A 21,685-nucleotide genomic window follows, 5' to 3' on the forward strand; every position below is an offset into this window, starting at 1 on the left:
CGAGTCGGCCCCGACTCATAGCGACCCCTCCTTGGGTTTCCGAGGCAGTATCACTACGGAAGTAGGATTGCCCAACCTTCCTTCCGAGGAGTGACTGGTGGGTTTGAACCGCCAGCCTTCTGGTTAGCAGTCAAGTGCCTTAGGCACTATGCTACCAGAGCTCCCATAAGATAGAGAGGATCAAACTTTTGTTGTTTTATTGTTTAAAGCAGGCATCCTTTACTTCTGGTTATCTGTATCTATAAAGGTACCAGATGCATCTACTTTTTTTCTGCTTGCTGGGACCTTCTTTGAAAGGGATAGTTTAACATCACTGATGAAACTTGTGTAATAGCTTTAGCTGGCCTCTGGCTTAAAGTGTATGAACAGGGAGATACCACTCTTTCTCCATATGTTGTAAATAATATAGAACGCATGACTGAGTCTCTGAAATAACTACTAGGTATGCCTACAAGTCTCATTCATTCTTTGTGGCCACCAGAATTCCATGAGTGACTCTTATGTAAAAGCTAGGAATTGTGGAAACCATAACCATTTTCAAATTTTAATTTATGCATAGGATAATGTCACTCAACTACAAAAAAAGAATATTTTTCTTTATTCTTTTTTATTCTGCTATCTACTGTATTTTGACCAAATAAGCTGAACAAGATGACAGAAATATTTATATGCTCTGGACAGCTATGAGATTGATTTAATTGACTTAGAAACTATCAAGAATTAAAGCAAGGACAGAATGAGCTTGGTTTTCAATATTTTGCTATTAATAGCCCCGTCACTAAAGGAGCTGAAAAAGAGCAAAAAACTATCATAATCCAAAGCTTGGACTACATTTCAGTTTTTCCTTTTTTGAAATTCTTAAGTTTCTTAAATGATTTGAACCAAGTGCCAAGTAAATCCATGCCGATTCATGACTTTGAGGAGAAAGTACAGTTTCTAGATGAACATGAGCTCATGTTAGCAGATTTTAAAAATCAAATGATTGCAATCAAAGGAAAATAAGAACAGTTTAGATGATCTAAGATGAGGATATTATATCCTATAACTAAGAAGGATCCAGCACTTGTTAGCTTTCAAATTGACCAAAAGAACAGGCCAAAAAAAAAAAGGTTCTACATAAAATAACAAAATGCCTATTTTTCACTGAACATTTTGATATATTTCAGGTCCACAATCACAGAGCACAGGAGAAATGTGCTTTATCTGCCAAAATAATCACAAATACTGTTTGAGTCTAGGAAAAGCCCTTTAAAAAAACTCAGAGGTTATAAACACCTTATAATGACTATTATTCCTCTTTCATAAAAATTCTTACTCTGATCTTACAAATATATCAGTAGCACCTTAAGCACTGTATTATTCTCACCATATCGAGTATTTTCTCATTCCACAGACCAAGGAAGAGAATAAAAGATGACAGTGCCCACCATTTTGAAAATGAACCATGGTGCTGGCAGCAGGTTGGAGCTATTGTCACTTCTCAAAAAGCTTACTATTTTGCTGAGCATGTGGGGGCTGTCCCAAACCCTCTGAAATCCCATTACTCCTTGTCCTATATTAGGCTTAGGATGCATTTAAGCAGATGTTACTTACAGGGCAGTGCCTGGATCATACCAACTATAGTTCTGATAGGAATTGGGAGATTTTCATGAAAAAAAAAAAAAAAACATATTATATATTTCCTTGCTGTCAGAACACTTGGTTTTGACATCAGTAGTGAAAAGCTGTACTAAAAGAAGTGGAGGTGCTGGAACCCTGAATTATCCTAAAGCTGGTAACCACGTTTGGAAAGTCACAGTATGGTATGAATACCATCATGAATTTTCTTCATTAATTTCTTATGCATCAATTGTTTTGCTATGTTGTTGTTGTTATGTGCCGTCGAGTCAGACCCGACTCATAGCGATCCCTCCTTGGGTTTCCGAGGCAGTATCACTACGGAAGTAGATTGCCCCATCTTCCTTCCGAGGAGTGGCTGGTGGGTTTGAACCGCCATCCTTCTGGTTAGCAGTCAAGTGCCTTAGCCACTACACCACCAGAGCCTCGGAAACCCAAGGAGGGGTCGCTATGAGTCGGTTCGACTCGATGGCACACAACAACAACAACAGGGAAATTTCTTAAATCATATGGAAACATGAATGATGACTGTGTACAGGGGGAACACCAGACGTGATTATGATCTCTAAGATGTTTAAAAATTAGTTTTTCAATTGTTTTAAAACAAAGGATCATTGTTCACTTTGAAAGCTCTTTCTCTCCACCTCCTTCCCCTTCTTTCTTTCTGATTCAGGATACATTGTTTATTTTTATGTGACAGTCAAGAAACTCTGGCCGGAAATTCTGAAATCTTACTACATTTCAATGCTTTCTTTTTAAGTAACTGATACTTTTAGGTGTTGAAAGCATAGTTTAAGGGGTCGATAGCCATATGGGGGAAAGGTTAAAAAAAAAAAAAATCACTGAAATCCAAATGAAAGAAAGGAATGAATGGTGTGGTTATGAATGAAATTAAAAATTGAGATGAATACAGTGACCAAAATGCCAAGAGAACTATGAACGTTTTAGTAATTATGTAATTTAGAACTAAGGCACAGATGGCAATATAAGCCATAACATGAAGGTAAATATAGATATGCTGTTGTCTGTTACAGTTTATTTAACATTCTCTCACACAAATCTCTGGTATTTCTCACCCCCATTCTTTGTTCTGGCAATGACATCCATGTTCTGTGATGTAGAACAAGCTGGCTGGTCTGAGAGCCAAGAAACTTGGTTCCCTTTCAGATTCTGAAAATCTTGTGGTGGGACCTTGGGGAAGTGACTCAGCCTGTGACTAAAGCTCCCTCTTCTTTCAATGACAGTTATGGATTGATGATTTCTAAGACTCCTCGTGGCCTAGCAGTTTAGAATTCTTTGAAACTTTCTGTCTCAATAAGATTTCACACTAGGAGATTTTGGGCAAATTGTTTAATATCTCCATGTTTTATTTATTACTTTAGTTAATTATTATAGAGTCGCCTGGTTTGTAAGATTGTGTGAGGAGTAAAGGTAGAAATATGTAGGAGAACACTTTGGAAACCATACAAGTTTTATAACTATCAACTATATTTCCCACTTAGCAATCATCGGGAATTCAGGGATTTGTCAGTTGTGATAAAGATATTGAACACAAGTTCAGTACCTATAAAGGGAGAGCTAAGCTCTTCACACTGTGGGTAGAAAGGGATATGGGAAGATTTCCTTGTCCATTAAACGACTGATTCTCTTTGGGTAGTGTGCATACACATTACAAGCATACCTTGCTTAATTGTACTTCAGTTCAGTGTATTTTACAGATACTGTATTTTTTACAAATCAAAGGTTTGTGGCAACCCTGCATTAAGTCTGTTGGCACCATTTTTCCAACAGCATGTGCTCCTTTTGTGTCTCTGTCACATTTTGGTGATTCTTACAACATCCCAAATTTTCTCATAATGCTATTGCATGCTTAATAGACTACAATATCATGTAAAAATAAATTTTATGTGCACTAAACCAAAAAGCCAAACTCTCTGCTGTCGAGTAGATTTCGATTCATAGCGACCCCTTCTTGAGTTTCTGAGTTGGTATCACTACGGAAGTAGATTGCCTAACCTTCCTTCTGAAGAGTGGCAGGTGTGTTTGAACCATTGGCCTTCTGGTTAGCAGTCAAATGCCTTAGGCACTACCACACCAGAGCTCCTTTTATATGCACTACGAAAAAAAAAAAAAAAAAAATTCATGTGATTTGTTTTATTACAGTGGTCTGGAACCAAACTTGCAATATCTCCAAGGTAGGCTTGCATATAGTAAAATAAAACCAGCTATGGCTTGCCTCTGTGACATGTTAAAACCTTAGGAAGCTACAGGTGTTTTTTTTTTTTAAACGTAAATGAAAAACTAAAGTGAAAATGTAGCTTGTAATGTTTATTTTCTGTCTTTCCATAGACATAACATTCATAGTGGAAGAATTTTGGTCTTTGGAGACAATGGAAAGATAGCTTTTGAACCACATATTGGGTGTAATAGCATGTTGGGGCAGGGGAGAGTAAAACTGAGAGCTATCTTTTTAGCGCAGAGTACAGGTAATTTTAGAGTACAGCTGTATTTTAGGCTTTCGGCTAAGATGATGTTTATTATGTTGGAATAATGGTTTAGAAAAACAAAAACTGAACAAACATTTGGCTATTCCTGTGAGGAACAAAGATACCAGTTATCTGGTCTACCACCACTGCTCTAACCCCTCTCCAGATCTCCTTTGTTGTTTTCCTCAGCACTCTCAGGTAACGACTGAGACCAAAGTGGAATTTCCTAACTTCCTAGGAAAGACCAAAAATATCATCAGACAGGGAACAGGAAGCATAAAAATATCTCTCAGGAGAGCACCAATTGTTTAACAATTCTTAGCTGGTGTTTGGAGCTGCTGCGGAGATGCTCTGAGCAATAGCAGTTCCTCTTGATCAGCTTACACACGTCATGTCCCCAAGGCAGGTGTGTGTACTGCTGGGAAACTGCTTAGGAGGCAGTGATTTGGACACGATTTTGAGTCACATTTTGGAGACTTGTCATGATTTAGAGTATCAGTTCACGAGGCCGAGGAGAGTTATTTTCAAACATTTGAAAACAACGAAATCTTCCTCCACTTTTTTCCCCCCTAGTGAGTTTTCATGTGGAATTCATTTATGAAACAGATAAAAGAAAAGATGTTGTGGTTGTAGGAGAAAGAGCCTCAAGGTCCTGCTGTTCAGCTTCCCCAGATTTGCATGGAGCCTGAGACTGAAAGCCACTGACTTAGGAGATCTCATGTTAAAAGGTCCATAAAGAGATTTTTGCTTGTGATTTAGGACATTTCCACAAACATGAGCAGCACCTTTGACTTCTCCCTTATCCTTGCTCTTCAAACATCTGGCACGTCATCTGGACATACCTCTACAATGAGCCCTGCATCATCCGTTCTCTCCCTTCCTGGCCACAACCACCATCCAAATCCAAGCTCCTCTCATTCTTCCCCAGACAATTACCAACGCAGGGCATAAGTTTCCCTGATTCCAGGTTCTCTGCTGTCTACTGTCCCAATCCAACCTATCGTCTGCTTCCAGATTAATGTTGACAAAGCATGGTTCACATCATCTTTATCTCCTGCTTTGAAATCTTCAATGACTCCCTGCTGTCCAGTCCAACCATTTGAGAATATTACCATTCCTAGTAAAATCTCTGGTAGCATAGTGCCTAAGGCACTTGACTGCTAACCAGGAGGCTGGCGGTTCAAACCGACCAGCCACTCCTCAGAAGGAAGTTTAGGCAATCCACTATCCGTAGTGATACCGCCTCGGAAACTCAAGGAGGGGTCGCTATGAGTCAGGTCTGACTCGAGGGCACATAACAACAACAACAACAATAAAAACTGTGTCTTTTTACTCATCCTTTCCCCTCAGCTTGGAATTTTTTTCCTTATTCTTAAGTGTTTTGCTCAAATTCCATGTGTCCTGTGAAGTCACATGTGAATTTTCCATCAAGAGTGAACTTTCATTCAAAATTCTCTAAGAGTTCTTATAACATACAAGTTTAGTTGTATTACATTATTAGTGTATAAGTTTTATCTCTTTGACTATGTTTTATTAATCTTTATGGCAGATATGGCACTTGATGAAGGGGTCCTTTTTTTTTTTTTTAAAGAGAATAAATACATTGATTCTGATCAATTGAGTGATCCTGGACACCTAAGGTGGCAATGTAGGTAAGTATCCACGTACTATTTCTGCATTTCAAAATATCTAGTTAAAATTAGTTATGATGTGCTTATAAAAACATACGAGTAAAATAAAATGTTAAATATTTGTTTTTGTGTTTGGCTGAAGTCAACACAGAGTGATAATACTGTCTTCTTTTATCAGAAGCTTTCAGCTGCTGTTATAAATTACAGTGCCTCATAAAAATGAGTTATTGCTTAATGTAGTTCACTTGGTTTTAAAATATTTCCAAACATGAGGCTCAAGGAAAGGGAAAATAGTCAAATGGATCCTTGGGTATAAAAAATTTGAGGAATCACCCCTCTCGTAAACTCCCTCCTTCCAGGGAACAATGAACTTCACAAGTGACCACGATAGCTGCTGTTACTCCAGACTTAGGAGGCCAGAGGCTTCCTCAGTCTGCTGTGGACCCAGCCATTGCTGCCTTGGATGGTGCCTCTCAGCACTCGGCTCTTAATTCTTGTTTGCTGAATAAATAATTCATGTACCTCAGACAAGTTGTTTTACATAGTGCCCAAAGAGTTCTAAGAAAGGAGATAACAGTCTATGTTTCTCTTAGGTCTGACAGGAATCTTTTCTGTTGCTAAACTCACTTTCTTTATATATTGTTCTTTGAAAAGAAAAATTTGAAAAGGTAAACTGTTTCTAAACCATCATTCAGTATTCCTGTGGGTCACGTACTTTTTGTCTAATCATTTCCCTTGAAGTTCTATTTTTATAGTATTCCAAGCTCTTTCCTTATCCTTTTATCAAGGTCTTTCAGTTGTAGGTCCCCCAAGGAGACACAAAGGACTCTACTGAAATGAGTAATGATCAGCATAGCTGGAGATACATAAATATACACACACTCAGGAATTTTCTCCATTTGTATGCCTATCATGTTTAGTGGAAGATCTTCTCCCTTAATATAGTAATGTTAGACTTAGGTTTTCTATAACTGAAAAAAAAAAAAAAAAAAATCAAAGCCTAAATATTATAAAGAATTTAAATGTTCTGTATAAATTTGTCAACTGCTAAGACCACTGTGGCATTTCTGGGTGGTTCTGATGACTCTTGTTAGCTGAGCTATTGTTCAGGACTCTGAAATTTAGAAAAATAGGTATTAGAAAGTCATTACAGTGCAAATGTTAAGATCTTGGAGCTAGATTTTCTACCTATAACCTTGGGTAAGCTACTTAACTTCAGTATGACTCAGTTTCCTCATTTGTAAAATGTGGCTGATAGTAATGACTTCTTGATAGGGTTGTTATGAGGAATAAATGAATGAATACACCTAAAGTACTTAGCACAGTGCCTGGGACACAGTAAGTGCTAATCAAGCTTTTAGTAATTAGAGTTAAAACGATCTTAGAAATCAGTTAATTAGCTTTCCTAAGTTAAGTGGAGAGATAGCTGTCCTTAAAGGGTGTTATAAATAGCAGGGGGCCCTCTTAGGGCTGGAGGTGCATCAAGGAGAACTAGAGTCTGCTGGGAGGTCAGGGATGCCTCCTCTTAGCAGTCAGAGATACAGACCCTGACTGGAGAACACTTTTCTGTTGCTCTCTAAGCTGCTTAGAAAAGTACAAGCTTGAGGAATAGCCTTGGCAGTTTCATATTTGGGGGAATTAGTTCTTCCATATCTCTTAACATTTATCTCTCTAGTCCAGGCCACAGACTACACTCCTCACTCCCTGAAGGCACGTTATCCTGAGTCAGAAAGACTTTTGCTATCAAGAAAAACATTAACATCAATATTCCCTGAAGTGTATGAGCAACACCCTATTTCCAAGTAGATTCCACAAGTAAATTCTTTTCCCACCTTTCCTCCACTTTCCTCAAGGATACAGGGTCTCCAGGAGTCCTGTTTTGGTATCTAGGCTCCAGGGTGTTGGAAAGGGTTAGGTAGGAATAGGAAACCTCCCAGATCACTTCATGTCTTTTATCAAAAACCTGTTCCTGACCACACACTGTGTTAGGACAGGGTTTAGGACAGAGCTACCTCTCAGCTCCTCCAGACACCTGGAAGCAGCAGTTTGTTTTGAAGCTTTCCCCGCCCCCCCCCTCCCCCCCAGATTGTACCTCCCCAGAGGTGCAGTGTAGTGCCTGGGTGAGCCTGGGAGCCTCCTCACTAGACTCACATAGCCACACAGCCATGATTTGTGCTTTTTTTTTTTTTGACCTTCTTATAGGTGCTCTGGTAGCATTGTGCCTAAGGCACTTGACTGCTAACCAGAAGGCTGGTGGTTCAAACCCACCAGCCACTCCTCGGAAGGAAGGTGGGTAATCTTCTTCCATAGTGATACCGCCTCGGAAACCCAAGGAGGGGTCGCTATGAGCTGGGTCCAACTCAACAGCATATGGCAACAGCATATCAAGAAAGCTTCTTCTTTTTAGAATGGATCCCAAATTTCCCTTAAGTTCACTCAAAATTCCATCCCAACTCCATTTTAGAGTCTAGTGCATATAATATGTTAATGTGCATATAAACAACCTGGGGATCTGATTAAAATTCAGATTTGGATTCTGTAGTGGGGCCTGAGAGTTTGCATTGCTAACACGCATCCAAGGGAGGCTAATGCTGTTGTCCTTGGACCACACTTTGACTCAGGATAATTTAGACTCTTCTTCCCCATATGCATGCAATCAGGGCAATCACACATCTGGGCTCCCTCACACACTGATAATTCAGACTTGTAGAAATTTTCTTGAAATATTTACTTCCAAGTGCTTCTATCTTGAGCAGATTTTCAAACTGGGCTTCTTCTTTGCTTGTCATTAAGACTCATTTGACTGCAGCACTGTACTTAATATAATGCAATGATGTCAGCTGATGTTCATAATGAACCACTAATCAGTCACTGGCTTTCCCTTCCTTTGGCATTGAGTGAAAATACACTCCTTTCTCTGGACCCTTTACCACTTGGCATTTAACAGTCATGCATTTATATGAGTATCCTCTCAGTAGTTCTCCATATCCCTCAGTTCAATTGTCATACTTTTCTGTTTTTCTGTAGTGGAACCCCATTATTAGAGCCATTCTGAAGGGTCTGGATAGGGTAAGTGGAAGCACCCCGGAATCCTGGTATGGGAGACCAATGACATTCCCTGACCACATCCAAACACACCTTGGACACACTCAGATGTCTGCAGCTAATGCTTTCTGGGAAGTCTCCTTGCTGTGTCACCTTGGAGAGTGTCATGTCTGTGCTGGACCAGTGCTCAGTCCTGCAGACCATCTCTAGCCCTGAGCCTGGAGTTGTTAGGAAGAAAGGAAAAGTACTCCACGGATATACCCCATCCATCACCATTCCTCCACCATATAAGTAAGGAGCCCTGGTGGGGCAGTGGTTAAGTGCTTGGCTGCAAACAGAAAGGTCAGTGATCTGAACCCACCAGCCTCCCCATGGGAGAAAGATGTGGCAATCTGCTTCCATAAAGATTACAGCCTTGGAAACCCTAGGGGGCAGTTCTCTGTCCTTTAAGGTCACAATGTGTCAGAACTGACCAGATGGCAATGGACACACCAGATCAGGACCCTAGGTTTCCTTCAGGCTCTGGACTCCTAAGGAATCTCTGGGTGGTGCAAATGATCAATGAGCTTGGCTGCTAACTGAATGGTTAGAAGTTCAAGTCCAACCAGGGGTACCACAGAAGAAAGGTCTGAAAACCCGACTATTGGAAAGCCTATGGAGCACAGTTCTACTCCAACACACTAGATGGAATCCACGAGACGACATTTCTCTCTCTCTCTCTTTATTTTCCCTGGACTCTTAAGTCTTGAGTTTTAAGTAGGGCAGCAGCTATGAATCTGTGGAGCTCAGTTCCTAAGAAGGTTCCCCTTAATTAGTATACATTTTCATTTAATCACTAAATAATTACAGAATTTAGTTGCTAAAAGTAACCTTGGAAATCACTTATTCCCTGCCCCCCTCCCCCTCAGGTGCAAAAAGTGAAGGCTCAGGAGGTGAATGGACTTGCCCAGGTTCCTCTCAGTGGAAAGTGTGATCTGGTTGTTAGTGGTGGAGTCAAAAAACCAGAAGAGTTCCAGACTCACAGTCCAGTGTACATCCTACTCCATGAGAATCTCCTACGGGTACTTCAATTTAAGAATGAAGAGAAACAACAAAAAATGAATAAATAGTATATTAGAAATAAACTATTTTCCTTTAAAGGTTGTACAGATATGTTCACTTAACGAACATATCTAGTTCTAATGCTAAGGAGGATGAAATCCACTGAAACAACTTAAATGAGTATAAACCAAAGAAATCATACCCACTTCCACTGAGTCAATTCTAACTCATGGTGACCCTATAGGACAGAGTAGAACTGCCCCGTAGGCTTTCCAAAGCTGACAATCTTTATGGAAGCAGACTGCCTCATCTTCCTCCTGCAGAGTAATTAGTGGGTTTGAACCACCAACCTTTCAGTTAGCAGCTGACGGCTTTAACCACTGCACCACCAGAGCTTCTTGAAAGAACATAAGGCTGACACTAAGAAGACACAGTTTCTGCTGCTAATGAGCTATGCATCCTTGGCTGAAATCCTTGAATCATCAGAGACTCAGTTTCCTCATCTATAAAATGATAGGGTTGAACTTCTAAACTTCTTTTTTGATCTAACATTCTACGATTCCTTTGCTTTTACAGTTCATGCTGCAAGGCAGAATAGAGTTATACATCCAATAATAACCACCCACTGAGTCTGCATTCAAACAAGCCTCCTTTATACTGAATTCTATGCTGCAGTAGAGGCTTCAGGGCTTGTTTCTTACAGATAGAATTTCAAGATCTACTGGGGTTGGTTGTCACAGGTAGCAATTTCAAGGAAACAATATAGAATGAGTCTATTATTCATGAACAACATTGAAACACCAGCTCATCTCCAGACATTCAGAGTCTGTTCAATTCTCAAACAAAAGAAACTTAGCACTTCACCTGTGCCCTGGAACTGACAATCACAGATGACGGAACCACCCTGCTGCTCCCAGGACTCATGGTAGATCAGCAGGAAGAGAGGTACCACGTAGGACATGCTTAACTTTCAAACTGTGCCATTGCTCATCAAGGGTAATTCAAGCACTGTGGCCGAGAAGCTTGAAAGACACAGAGGAATAACTGTTGTGGAAGAAGCAACATGCTGGAATTTTAATCCTGAGACCCTCAATTTGTGTTCTGGCCTTGTGCTGTGATTCTAGACTTTTCTACAACCTCATCACTCCAGGCATCTCTTGCTTTCTGCAGATGTCTATATTAAATATTCAAATTCCTTTGGGCTGACATTTGACATTACAGAACTGCTTAGCTCAGCAAGTTATGTTGCAATTCACTTTGTGAGTTCTATGTAAAAGTCACGTCCGAGGAGAGTTTCAGTGAAGACATCTTTGGTCCCTAGAGTCCCTGATTTCCTTTAAGGCAATCGTGCCCCTCTGGCTGATGGAGGGAATAATTTCAAAATAAATATTAATACACAAAATCTGTATCATGCTTAAGGGCCCTAAAAGCTATGGTTTACCACAAGTCATAGCATTTTTTCACATATAACACACCCAGGTACATAATGCACATGTGAATATAACTGCACCTCGCACATACAGGGAGCTAAGGGAGTTATGGAGGTTTGCAAAATATTCTATTTGCATAAAAATAGGGGACTGGTTTGGTCTGAAGGAGTTCTGGTGGTGCAGTGGTTAAGCACGTGGCTACTAACCAACCAAAAGGTCTGTGGTTCGAACTCACTAGAGGCTCCAAGGGGGTAAAGACCAGGTGATCTGCTCCTGTAAAGATGACAGACCAGGAAACCCAATAGGGCAGTTCTACTCTGTCCTATGTGGTTGTTAGGAGTTGGAATCGACACAACGGCACACAGCATCGAGGGAAACACACGATCTCTAGCTTCCACCAAAACATGACACACAAACCAAGAAAGTCCTGGGAATGAAAAGAAACACATTTTGCATATTACCCCAACTATATAGCATAGTGCCAAGGCACTTGACTGCTAACCAGGAGGCTGGTGGTTCAAACCCACCAGCCACTCCTCGGAAGGAAGGTTGGGCAATCCTACTTCCATAGTGATAACTGCCTCGGAAACCCAAGGAGGGGTTGCTAGGAGTCGGGGCCGACTCGATGGCAAATAACAACAACAACAACATATCTGTCCCAACCCCCTTTTTAAAGCAGAATTTGTTTCATTATTATTATTTTTTCTTTATGCAGAGGATTTGGGCTTGAATATGGAAAATTTCCCACTACCATTCAGCCTCGGAATGCTGTTTCCCTCAACTTTCTCATGATAAAAAGACACAGATTCAGAGCTGAACTGCTGGCAGCTGAATTTCATTAAGATTTTGATGGGAAACTTAAGTTGGAATTACAAACATCTGTGGTTAAACTTCCCTTTAGTAAACCGTTTCCCAGAATTTAACTTTACCACACCACGAGCAAAAGAAAACAGTTGAGAAAAGAATTTGCGCTTTTGCAAAGGCGGGAGTAGATATTTAAATATTCTCTTATATGGTCACTACATCTAAATGAACTAGAAGATTTACTTATTTTGGAAAATAAATAATTGGTTGAAATGCTAAGCTTTAGAACATAAGAAAATCTGATTTTGATGGTTTCTAACCAATAAAATATATTAAAATTATGTCTATACCTCTCTCTCTCTCTCTCTCTCTCTCTATATATATATATATATATATTTTTTTTTTTCCAGCTAGGAAACACCTTAGAGGAGGGGCGTGTTATTCAAGAAACTGTGACAAGTCAAATTTTGAAATTTAATTATGAGAGTAATTATGTATTTGTCTTATCAAAGTTACTAGAATTTTCATTTAGGCTTTTTTTGGGTTTTAGAAACTCATTTATTTCCTTTAACTGGTCTGATCATCCTATTGCTAGGAAAAGGCTATTGCTCAAGAGAACTATTAGGGAGACAATGATTTAAAAGCTAAATGAATTGTCTTCTTCAGTATTGGATAGCCAGCAAATGTGTAAGTAAAATCTGAAAGTCATTAAATTTACAGGATAAATAAAGCTTTAAATAATAAAAATAGACTGATATAATAAATCTTTATCTGAACATAGCGGAAGAAAGTGAGGCAGGAGGGAGTAAGAGAACTGAGGGCTTACTTTGTGTTAGGCAGTTATATGTATATTATTTCACTTACATTTCACAATAATCTTGCAATGCAAATACATTTCTTCCCATTTAATAATCAAAGAAACTGAGTTTCTGAAAAAGAGATGAATATGTCCCAAGTCAAATGGCTAGCAAGTAGTGGAGCTGGATTCACACTATACCCACACTCTGCATTTGATGAAAGGTGAGTTTCAAACAGTGTGAAGCAGAGATTGCAAATGAACAGCCCTCAGAATCTGACATTCGGATATATTTAGTCCATTGGGCATTAAAAAAATTGAGTTAAAAATTTCACTTAAGAATCCAGATTCAATTTTCTTTGGTAAAAATAGATCTGGCAATGCTGAGAGGTGGCTGCCCTTCTGGAAGAGAGATTCCTTGCTTTCCGGTTCCTTCAGGTCCCACCACTCACAGGATGCATTCTTTTCACTGAGCTGGCTTCACCCAGTTGTTTTCTGGCTAGTCCCTATAAGGATCTAAGTTTTAAAACTTCCTCTGGTTAAATCTGAGAACTCTGGAACAATAGGGAATGAAACTCTTTATCTTCCAGGAATTTTGTAATAATTCTGTAAGGCAGAACATATATTCCTATAGGTAGTGCTGTTTTGAATTCTATAACTATTAATCTAAATTAGGAACTTCTAATATAGACTCTACAGTTTACATTCCCCACGTGGAGGAAACACACTAGAATAAACTTGTAAACAGAAAATAGGATACAAGAAAGCTACAGTTTAAAACAAAAACAAAAAGCACATCTATGAGGGAGATCCAGTGGTACCCTGGGAAAAAAGATGACATTTGGAAACCTTGGGTAAGATGCTTATCATCCATGGAGGATTAAATAACAGAATTATGTGTAGAGTCCCTAGGACATAGTACACGAAAAAACTAAGCTCACTGCTGTTGAGTTGATTTCGACTCATGGCGATCCCTCCTTGGGTTTCCGAGGTGGTATCACTTCGGAAGTAGATTGCCCATCCTTCTCTCTGAGGAGTGACTGGTGGGTTGGAACCACCAGGCGTCTGGTTAGCAGTCAAATGCCTTAGGCACTACGCCACCAGAGTTCCCAGGACATAGTAGAGGGCACAAATATTAATTGTTTTATTTTTTACATAGTAAAAAAGTTTAAAAAGCAGTTACTAGACTGGATAACCAAACCAAACTCACTGTCATTGAGTCAATTCCAACTCACAGCGACCCTCATTGGGTGTCCAAGCCTATAAATCTTCACAGAAGCAAACTGCCTCATCTTTTCTTTGTGAAGCAGCTAGTGTATTCAAACCACCAACCTTTTGGTTAGCAGCTAAATGCCCTAACCACTGCACTACCAGAGTTCCTCTACCAGACTGGACAGGGAAGGAAAATTATTTCATTTCTTTCGTAACCTTAAGATTTTATGCAATTTACCCTGCTTATCCACTGAGTCTTGAATAAATACTTTTTGTGTTACATTTTATATTTCATCATTTTAAGAAATTCTTTAACTTTACCAAAATTATCCCTACAGGTACTTTTATTTACTTAACCACTTTTTCTTAGATACTCCTGTACAGTTAAACCACTTTAAAAAAATGCTTGCTCATCTGGGCTATTACCAGCCAGGGTGCCTAGATAAACTCTATGCCTCAGTTTCCATATTTGTAAACTAAGATAGTAGCTGTACCAGTACCACTGAGTTGTCATGACAGTTAAGAAAATAACTCACAGAAATTGCTTAGACCAGTGCCTGGCATGTGGTGAGTACTCAATAAGTGTTTGTTATAAGCTATGATACTATTATAACTACCACTACTACTATATTTCAGTTTTTCTAAAGTATTGTTTTCTTTAAAGAACCTTCTTTGGTGTTTGGTGAGTAGGTGATCGTATGTAGTAGTAACACTTTTTTCACGTTACTCCCATTATACTTCGCTAGTAGCCATTCTGAGTAAAACAAGAATTCATTTTGCTTTATATAGTAGCTATGTATATCTTCTCTCTTAGATTGCATATTCTTTGAGAATGGGGCTGTGAATCCACCTCCTTTCTACCACTCTGGTTCCTACTTTATTGCTCTGTACATGGTAAGGCTCCAAAGCTGCCTAGTGCATGGATAAGTACATGAGTGGCATGATGAGTGTATACGGGGATTTGAATTACCATTGCATAGTTGGAACAGCAGTAGATATGATGGCCCTGGACAGTGCCTGGAGATCTTAATGTGGTCCTTGGGGCCTTTTTCAAAGTAAGGAACCAAGATAAGAAATGGATACCAGGGAGTAAAAAATATCTAAAACATCTTTTTTTTATACACATTCTGCAACCCTTTAGTGGCAGGGAGCCTAACTATGTATTGGAGTGTGGGAATACATATCAACGATGAAAAGTCTGGAGGAAAAGTCCTTCAGAATTAGTCTAATTCCTAGTGCTTTTTAAATAACTCAGTTTGTCCAGTGTAGGGTACATTTGTCACGTGTATCTCATGGGACATTGGCTTTCTTGGAGGGAAGTTAACAACAGCAGTGACAACACTAGCAAAACCCAGTAAAGGGATTAGAAAATAAATTCCTTTTTTACCCTCTCAGGGGTGTTGTTGATTATTTCCCTCAATCTATCAGTTATCAGTGAAAGCTAGTATCCCCATACCATCAGCTGTCCTATCCCCTATCAATGCACCCTTTCTGTTGCAGTCCTGTGCCCCTCTCTTTCTGGAGTCTTTGTATGGCTTTTCAAGTTACCAAGGACTGTGGGGCTTATGGTTGTGTGTCAACTTGGCTGGGCCTGGTTGACTGGCTGGGCAGCTGGTGGTAGTTACTCCCCACGATGAGACTGGCAATCAACTCCATGGTGGGATCTACCACAAGCAGCTGGGTAGCTGCTTTGGGTATGTGGTCTTCTCGTATGTAAGAAGCAGCTTTGGGAATGGTCTCTAGCTTATGGCACCTTGAACCCTGCATGTAGCCATGTCATTGTTCAGCAGCCTGCTATGCTCCACCAACCTTGAGGCTTTTGATGGACTTATGTCAGTGGCCTGCTGTGTGGTTTGGTAATATCAGGACTGTATCTTTTCACTTGTCAACCTTGGGTTTGTCAGCCTCAGCTACCAGCAGCTGAGTGAAGAAAAGCCTTCAGCTTCAGTGGGCTGGGAGCAGGAGGCAGAGCTGCAACTCAAGGTTGAGTACCAGCCCCTAGAGCTTGGTATTCAAACTTGGACTTAAAGCCTCCAAATTGTAAGAATAAACTCCTATTTGTTTAAGCCATCCCATTTGTGGTATATTCCTGTCAGAGCTGCACTAGGTAACCAGAACAAGGACCAACTTCTAACATAGTGTTTCTTGACCTTGTTTAACTTCTGTAGACAAGAATCTCACTTTTCCAAAGGATACTCTGACATCCTCTCCTTGGAGCATGTTCCCATCTCTATCCCTGCACTTCCTCCAGTGTTTTTTTTTTTTTTTTAACATATCTGTATTGGTCAAGAAGACTTTTGCCTAGCCTTACTCTCGATAGTGCATATGATGAAATAAATATATTTTCTTACATGTGCAATATTAGAATGTTGAATATACTATTTTTGTAACCAGTCTCCCCTCTGCCCACTATCACCCAATGGGAATCACTGCTCTGACCTTAAGTTTAGCAATATTGGATTCAGTCAATTTCTTGTCAAAAAAGTACAAGGTGGGAAGATCTTCCATATAACTAGCACAGTGTGCTTTGGGTGATTGTCATTTCAAATTCTTTCCATCCTGGGGGCACTTTGGACCTGTTTTAGAAGCAAAGGAGAGACCTTCCTTCTTGGTCAGCCAGCACTCTCCACCCTTCTATTCTGAAAGACTTCATGTATCCTCCCCCTAGCTCACACTGAGTACCACCGTATCCCAGACTCCCCTTGTGGGCTGAAGAGCCAGCGTGGAGGGAACACAGGCCCTGCCATCAAGAAGCCTGGGAGAGCCTAAGGAAGGCCTTTAGCCAAGAGCCTCCCACTGCTTCATGCTTGCCTTAGTATTTTTTTTTCCTTTCCTTTGAAGTTCTTGTGGTAATAAAACCCTAGGAGAACTGAGGAACAAACCATTCATATAAATCCAATTTAAATAAAGTGGATGTATTTTTAGATTATCCTTTCTTCTACATCTTAAACCTCTCCCATGAATAATGTACTGTATGTGTCTGTGTCCTCTCTCTCTGTCTCTATAAATATATATGTAAATACAATCTCCTGAACCAATTCAGTAGAGTGGTCATACCATGTTATTAAATCCCCAGAATGTATTTGGTTTAAGGTCTGCTTACTGGCTATAAAGAGCATGGGAAACCCAATGGTGAGGTACTGGGATCGCTGTGGGACCGCAGCCTAACTGGAAGCATTATGTGAAACTATGCAGTGGGAACGTAATTACCCCAATCCCACCCTTTCTACACCATATACTTTGACCCCACTGGAATGACTAATAGCCTCTTTCTGTTTCCCTAAACCATAAGCTTGAACTGGCATTCTGAACCTATTAGACTCTGATAGTCCTAACTACAGGACATTCTTTCTGGTTGGAAGGAAATCAAACAAACAGAAATATAGCAATATTAGCTAAAATAGCACCATAAAAATAAAGTTCTGAGGGGAAAAAAAATACAAAACCAAATAAGGGTTTATTTTTAATCCCACCATTGACATATTTTATAATAATAACAAGAAATAGCATATATAAAGCATTTATACAATATCAGGCACAGTGCTAAGCACTGTATAAATTTTATTTAACTTAAACACAATAACTTATGACATAGATGTCAATAACTCCTCTAACCATTAGCTTCCTTATCTGCAGTTTAGGGATCTATAACTTGCTGAAGCCAAGAGCTGGTAAATTGAAATTTGAACTTGAAGCATCAGAACACAAAGACTACAGTCTTAAATTCTCTGCTGTGCCAACTTCCTATTATTTCGTTGAATCCATAAGTACATGAGAAATTCGTTCAAGGTCTTGACATTAAATTTAAGGATTCCTAAAAATCAAATAATTATTTTCTTAATTTTTGTAGGTTGAGAGTTACAAACAACAGTGATGTGTGTTTGTCTCTTAAATAATATTACCAGATAGAGCAAATAAAAATACAGGATGCCCAGATAAATTTGAGTTTTGGATAAACAATTAATGTTTTCCTAATGTAAATACATCTTATGCAATTTTGGGGCCATCCTATACTAAAAATCTATTTGTTGTTTATTTGATATGTGAATGCAACTGGGCATCCTGCATTTTATCTGACAAGACAGATACTGTATTTTATCAATCATTTCCTTTGGGGACTTTCCATATCTGAATCAGCAGGTGGAGATAGTGCATACTGAGGGTTAATTCAAGCCTGTAGAGAAGCAATGCCCTTGCATGGAGTCTTTCCTGGTCCTGCTTCTCTCCCGTGTCTAGCTATGAAGTTGACCAGAAGCCATGCCTCTCTTCCTCAAGAAGATTACACTTCACACTATGGCAGGAGGTTGATGTGTGCTGGTTCTACCTCTCCCTCCCCACTTTTCTTTTTCTTTTTTTTTTTTTCTAGGTTCCCTCCTGGAAAAGGACCATCTTTACGCACCTTGAGGATGTGTGGTGGCACAGTGCCTAAGGCATTTGACTACTAACCAGAAAATTGGTGGTTCAAACCCACCAGCTGTTTGCATAAAAAAGACAGGGCAATCTACTTCCATAAAGATTTACTGCCTGGGAAACCCAAAGGGGTCGCTATAAGTTGGAATTGACTCAATGGCAGTGAGTTTGGTTTTCTAATGCACCTTATTTTTATAGGCAATAATTAATAACTCCAGTTATACTAACAATTAGTAGCAATAATCTAGACTTCAGTGCTGTTAGAAATGGGGTCAATTTGCATTATCTTTTGGTTTTTTGGTTGCTGTAACCTTAGCTTCAGGGTGTGTGTGCATGTGTGTGTTAGGTCAATTGCTTGTCCCTTTCCCATGAACTTAGGTGACTTCATTTTCCTCTTACTTAGTATCTCCCACGCACTGGACTTACTGTTGTCTGCATCGGCTGAAAGGACTCTTAAATCACTTACTCCGGATCCATCCTCCTTCACCAAAGTTCTCCAGTGGTTTCAACATGAAGCTTACACTAATGTACTCCAACAGCAGTTCTTTGAATAAACATTATCAACAACACATATGGATCATTTTTACTTTTGGGAGGGGGCTTGATTTTAATTTTAACTTCTTGTTTCTGGAGGATAATGACTTGCTGTCTATTTTCGGTATATGCTCTGCCATTTCCTAACAGTTTCTGTCATAACCCACCATCCTTCACTTATCCTCCCCCATTGCAGGGACCTTCAGTTGTATTTGTTCCAAAAGGACAGGTCCTGCAGTACTGTTCCCAGTGTCCTAACATGGAAGAGAAGTGGGAAACCAGTGGCAGGGCACATGTCTTAAGTGGTGTGGCTTGACAAAATGACTCTCCTGGGACAGGCCCACTTAGTCAATGCATAGCAGAAAGTCACAGCCATGCCAGTGCAATTCCAGGTGAGCGCCTAGCAGATGGACTCGGAGCAGGCAGGACACACGCACTTTGGCCAGTTTGAACAGTGACATGTTCCGTACCCTTAATTCTCAACTCACAACATCCAAATCCAACTTCCAAAGTAAAACTCTTCATTTCAACTTTCTGACCTGACCCTCTCCAGGTGAAACTCTTAAAGGCATTGGGGAGAGAGGGTAGAAGAGAGGGATAAGTGCGGCACAGCCCGCACGGCGCAGATGCCCAACAGGGTGACAATAACAGGGACACTGTACCTCAGCAGCAGGCGGCAGCCGTCCTAGAGCCACGCGAGGCTCGCTCGTCTCAGGAGGGTCTTGCCTGCCGACCGCTGAGCTCCCCTCAATGTCAAAAGGAAAAGTGTCCTCTGCAGACGCCGCCGCGCTGGAGCAGTCAGCGCCCCAGAGGAGCCACAGACGCAGAACAGAGCACCACCAGGCTGAGCGTAAAGCCATCTCTCAGCTTACATCCGGCAGGATTCTCCCCGGGCTTGGTTGTCTTCGGTCCCTCCGTGTTGTAGCGGTTTCGCAATTAATTTTACCTTCTCTGCCGGCAGTTTCCAGATGTGGCAACTTAAAGCAGGCCAACCACCTCCTTATTAAAAAAAAAAAAAAAAAAAAAAAAAGGGGAAGCGAGAACCCCCCTCCCTTTCTCAGCCCCCCCCCCCCTTTCTATTTGTTTCTCTCACTTTTGCCCTCTCTCTCTGTAGTTCTCTCCAGAGGCTCTGGCTGAAGAACACACAGCTGGATGGAACTGAAGCAGTGTCAAAGGCAGACAGGATGAGGAAAAGCCCGCGAGCGCCCAGCCACCTTCTAGCGCCTGGCCTGGACCGAATACAGCGCTCTCGAGTTCTGGCTTCTTTCCCACTCTTATTCTCACCACTCCCTTTTTTACCTTCCACTTCAGGCCCTCCCCCTCCAAGTTGGCCTTTCAGACAAGGTTGGGCCTTTCCCTTCGACCTCCCTCCCCTCTCCTCTCACTTTGGAGTAGCTGCAAGAGTTCCAAATATTCAGCTTTTGTGATTTCTTCCTCACACCTCTTATTTATGCAGTCAAGGTGCCTAATGGCTTATCTATGCAGTCCTCCCTCAGTATCCACAGGGGAATGCTGTTGTTATATGGCGTGGAGTGAGATCCCACTCATAGCGACCCCTCCTTGGGTTTCCAAGGCGATATCACCAGGGAAGTAGATTGCCCAATCTTCCTTCGGAGGAGTGGCTGGTGGGTTTGAACCGCCAGCCTTCTGGTTAGCAGTCAAGTGCCTTAGGCACTACACCACCAGAGCTACTATGGGGGAGTAGTGGGTACCAAAATCCATGGATGCTCAAGCCCCCTACGTAAAATGGCATCGTATTTGCATATAACCTACATACATCTTCTCCTATACTTCAAATCATCTCCAGATTATTTATAATACCTAATACAATGTAAATGCCATGTAAATAGCACTTTATCCCCTCTCTTAGCCTTTGAGGGATTGCTTTGACCACTTAATTGATCCTGGGTTAGTTGAATCCCCAAGGGCCTCAGCATTTATATAGATCTTTTATGTGGCCCCTTCTAGTTTGCAGGAAAGTGGGTGGAAAAGGGATTGCAGAGGCAGGAGCCAGAGGTAGATCATCTCAGATGGCACAGAGGCAGGGTGCCCAGTTTTTTGAGGTTTCTCATTTTCTAGAGTTGGCAGCTGCACCCTCTGTGCTAATATCTTCCCTCAGAATTCACTGGCCACCCTTCTTCTTCCTGACAGTCCTCACACAGTGGGCCCGGGAGAGGAATATCTTTCACTGCAGCACTGGAAAATGACTTCATTACTCAAGCGCATGAACTTTTATTTACAAAGAACATCTTGTTTTTCTGCTAAAGAGGTGCTTTGTAAAGGACCAGGAACAAGGCTTGCAGTGTATGTGCCTGTTAAATATACTGCCCACAGCCCTGACCTCTTCCTCTTGGCCTGTAATATCATGCCAACTACATCTGTCTGAGTCCTGTAACCTTTCCAATATTTCTGGGTGTAGCTTGGCTACAGTTATGCCAGAGGTGCATCCATTAACGGATCGTTGGCCACTGCAGCTGATAGGTACCAACTTTTGACACTTTTTTTTTTTTTTAACAGAGCCTTAAACATGCCCGAATGACCCAAACCTGGCTTTAGAAATGATTAAATCAGAAAACTATACAATGATACCCAGGTGCGTTTCCAGATGTTTGCAACCCCAGTCAATTATGCAATAAGGCTTTTTCATGAAACATAATCGTGGCTCCATTTTATAGAACA

At 40.7% G+C, this 21,685-nt stretch overlaps 1 protein-coding gene across 1 annotated transcript in view; it reads right to left on the reverse strand.

Moving 5' to 3' along the window:
• The window catches only part of LAMA4 (laminin subunit alpha 4), a 199,998-nt gene extending 180,093 nt beyond the window's left edge, over positions 1-19,905 (reverse strand). Inside the window, exon 1 of the mRNA XM_007951567.2 lies at positions 19,669-19,905. Coding sequence (XP_007949758.1) covers positions 19,669-19,866 — 198 coding nt within the window. The 5' untranslated portion in view covers positions 19,867-19,905. The remainder of the gene's footprint in view (positions 1-19,668) is intronic.
• Positions 19,906-21,685: the final 1,780 nt, after the last annotated feature.

This window comes from Orycteropus afer, unplaced genomic scaffold (assembly GCF_000298275.1).
Source record: "Orycteropus afer afer isolate SDZICR_OR568_19922 unplaced genomic scaffold, OryAfe1.0 scaffold00299, whole genome shotgun sequence".
Classification (NCBI taxonomy): domain Eukaryota; kingdom Metazoa; phylum Chordata; class Mammalia; order Tubulidentata; family Orycteropodidae; genus Orycteropus; species Orycteropus afer.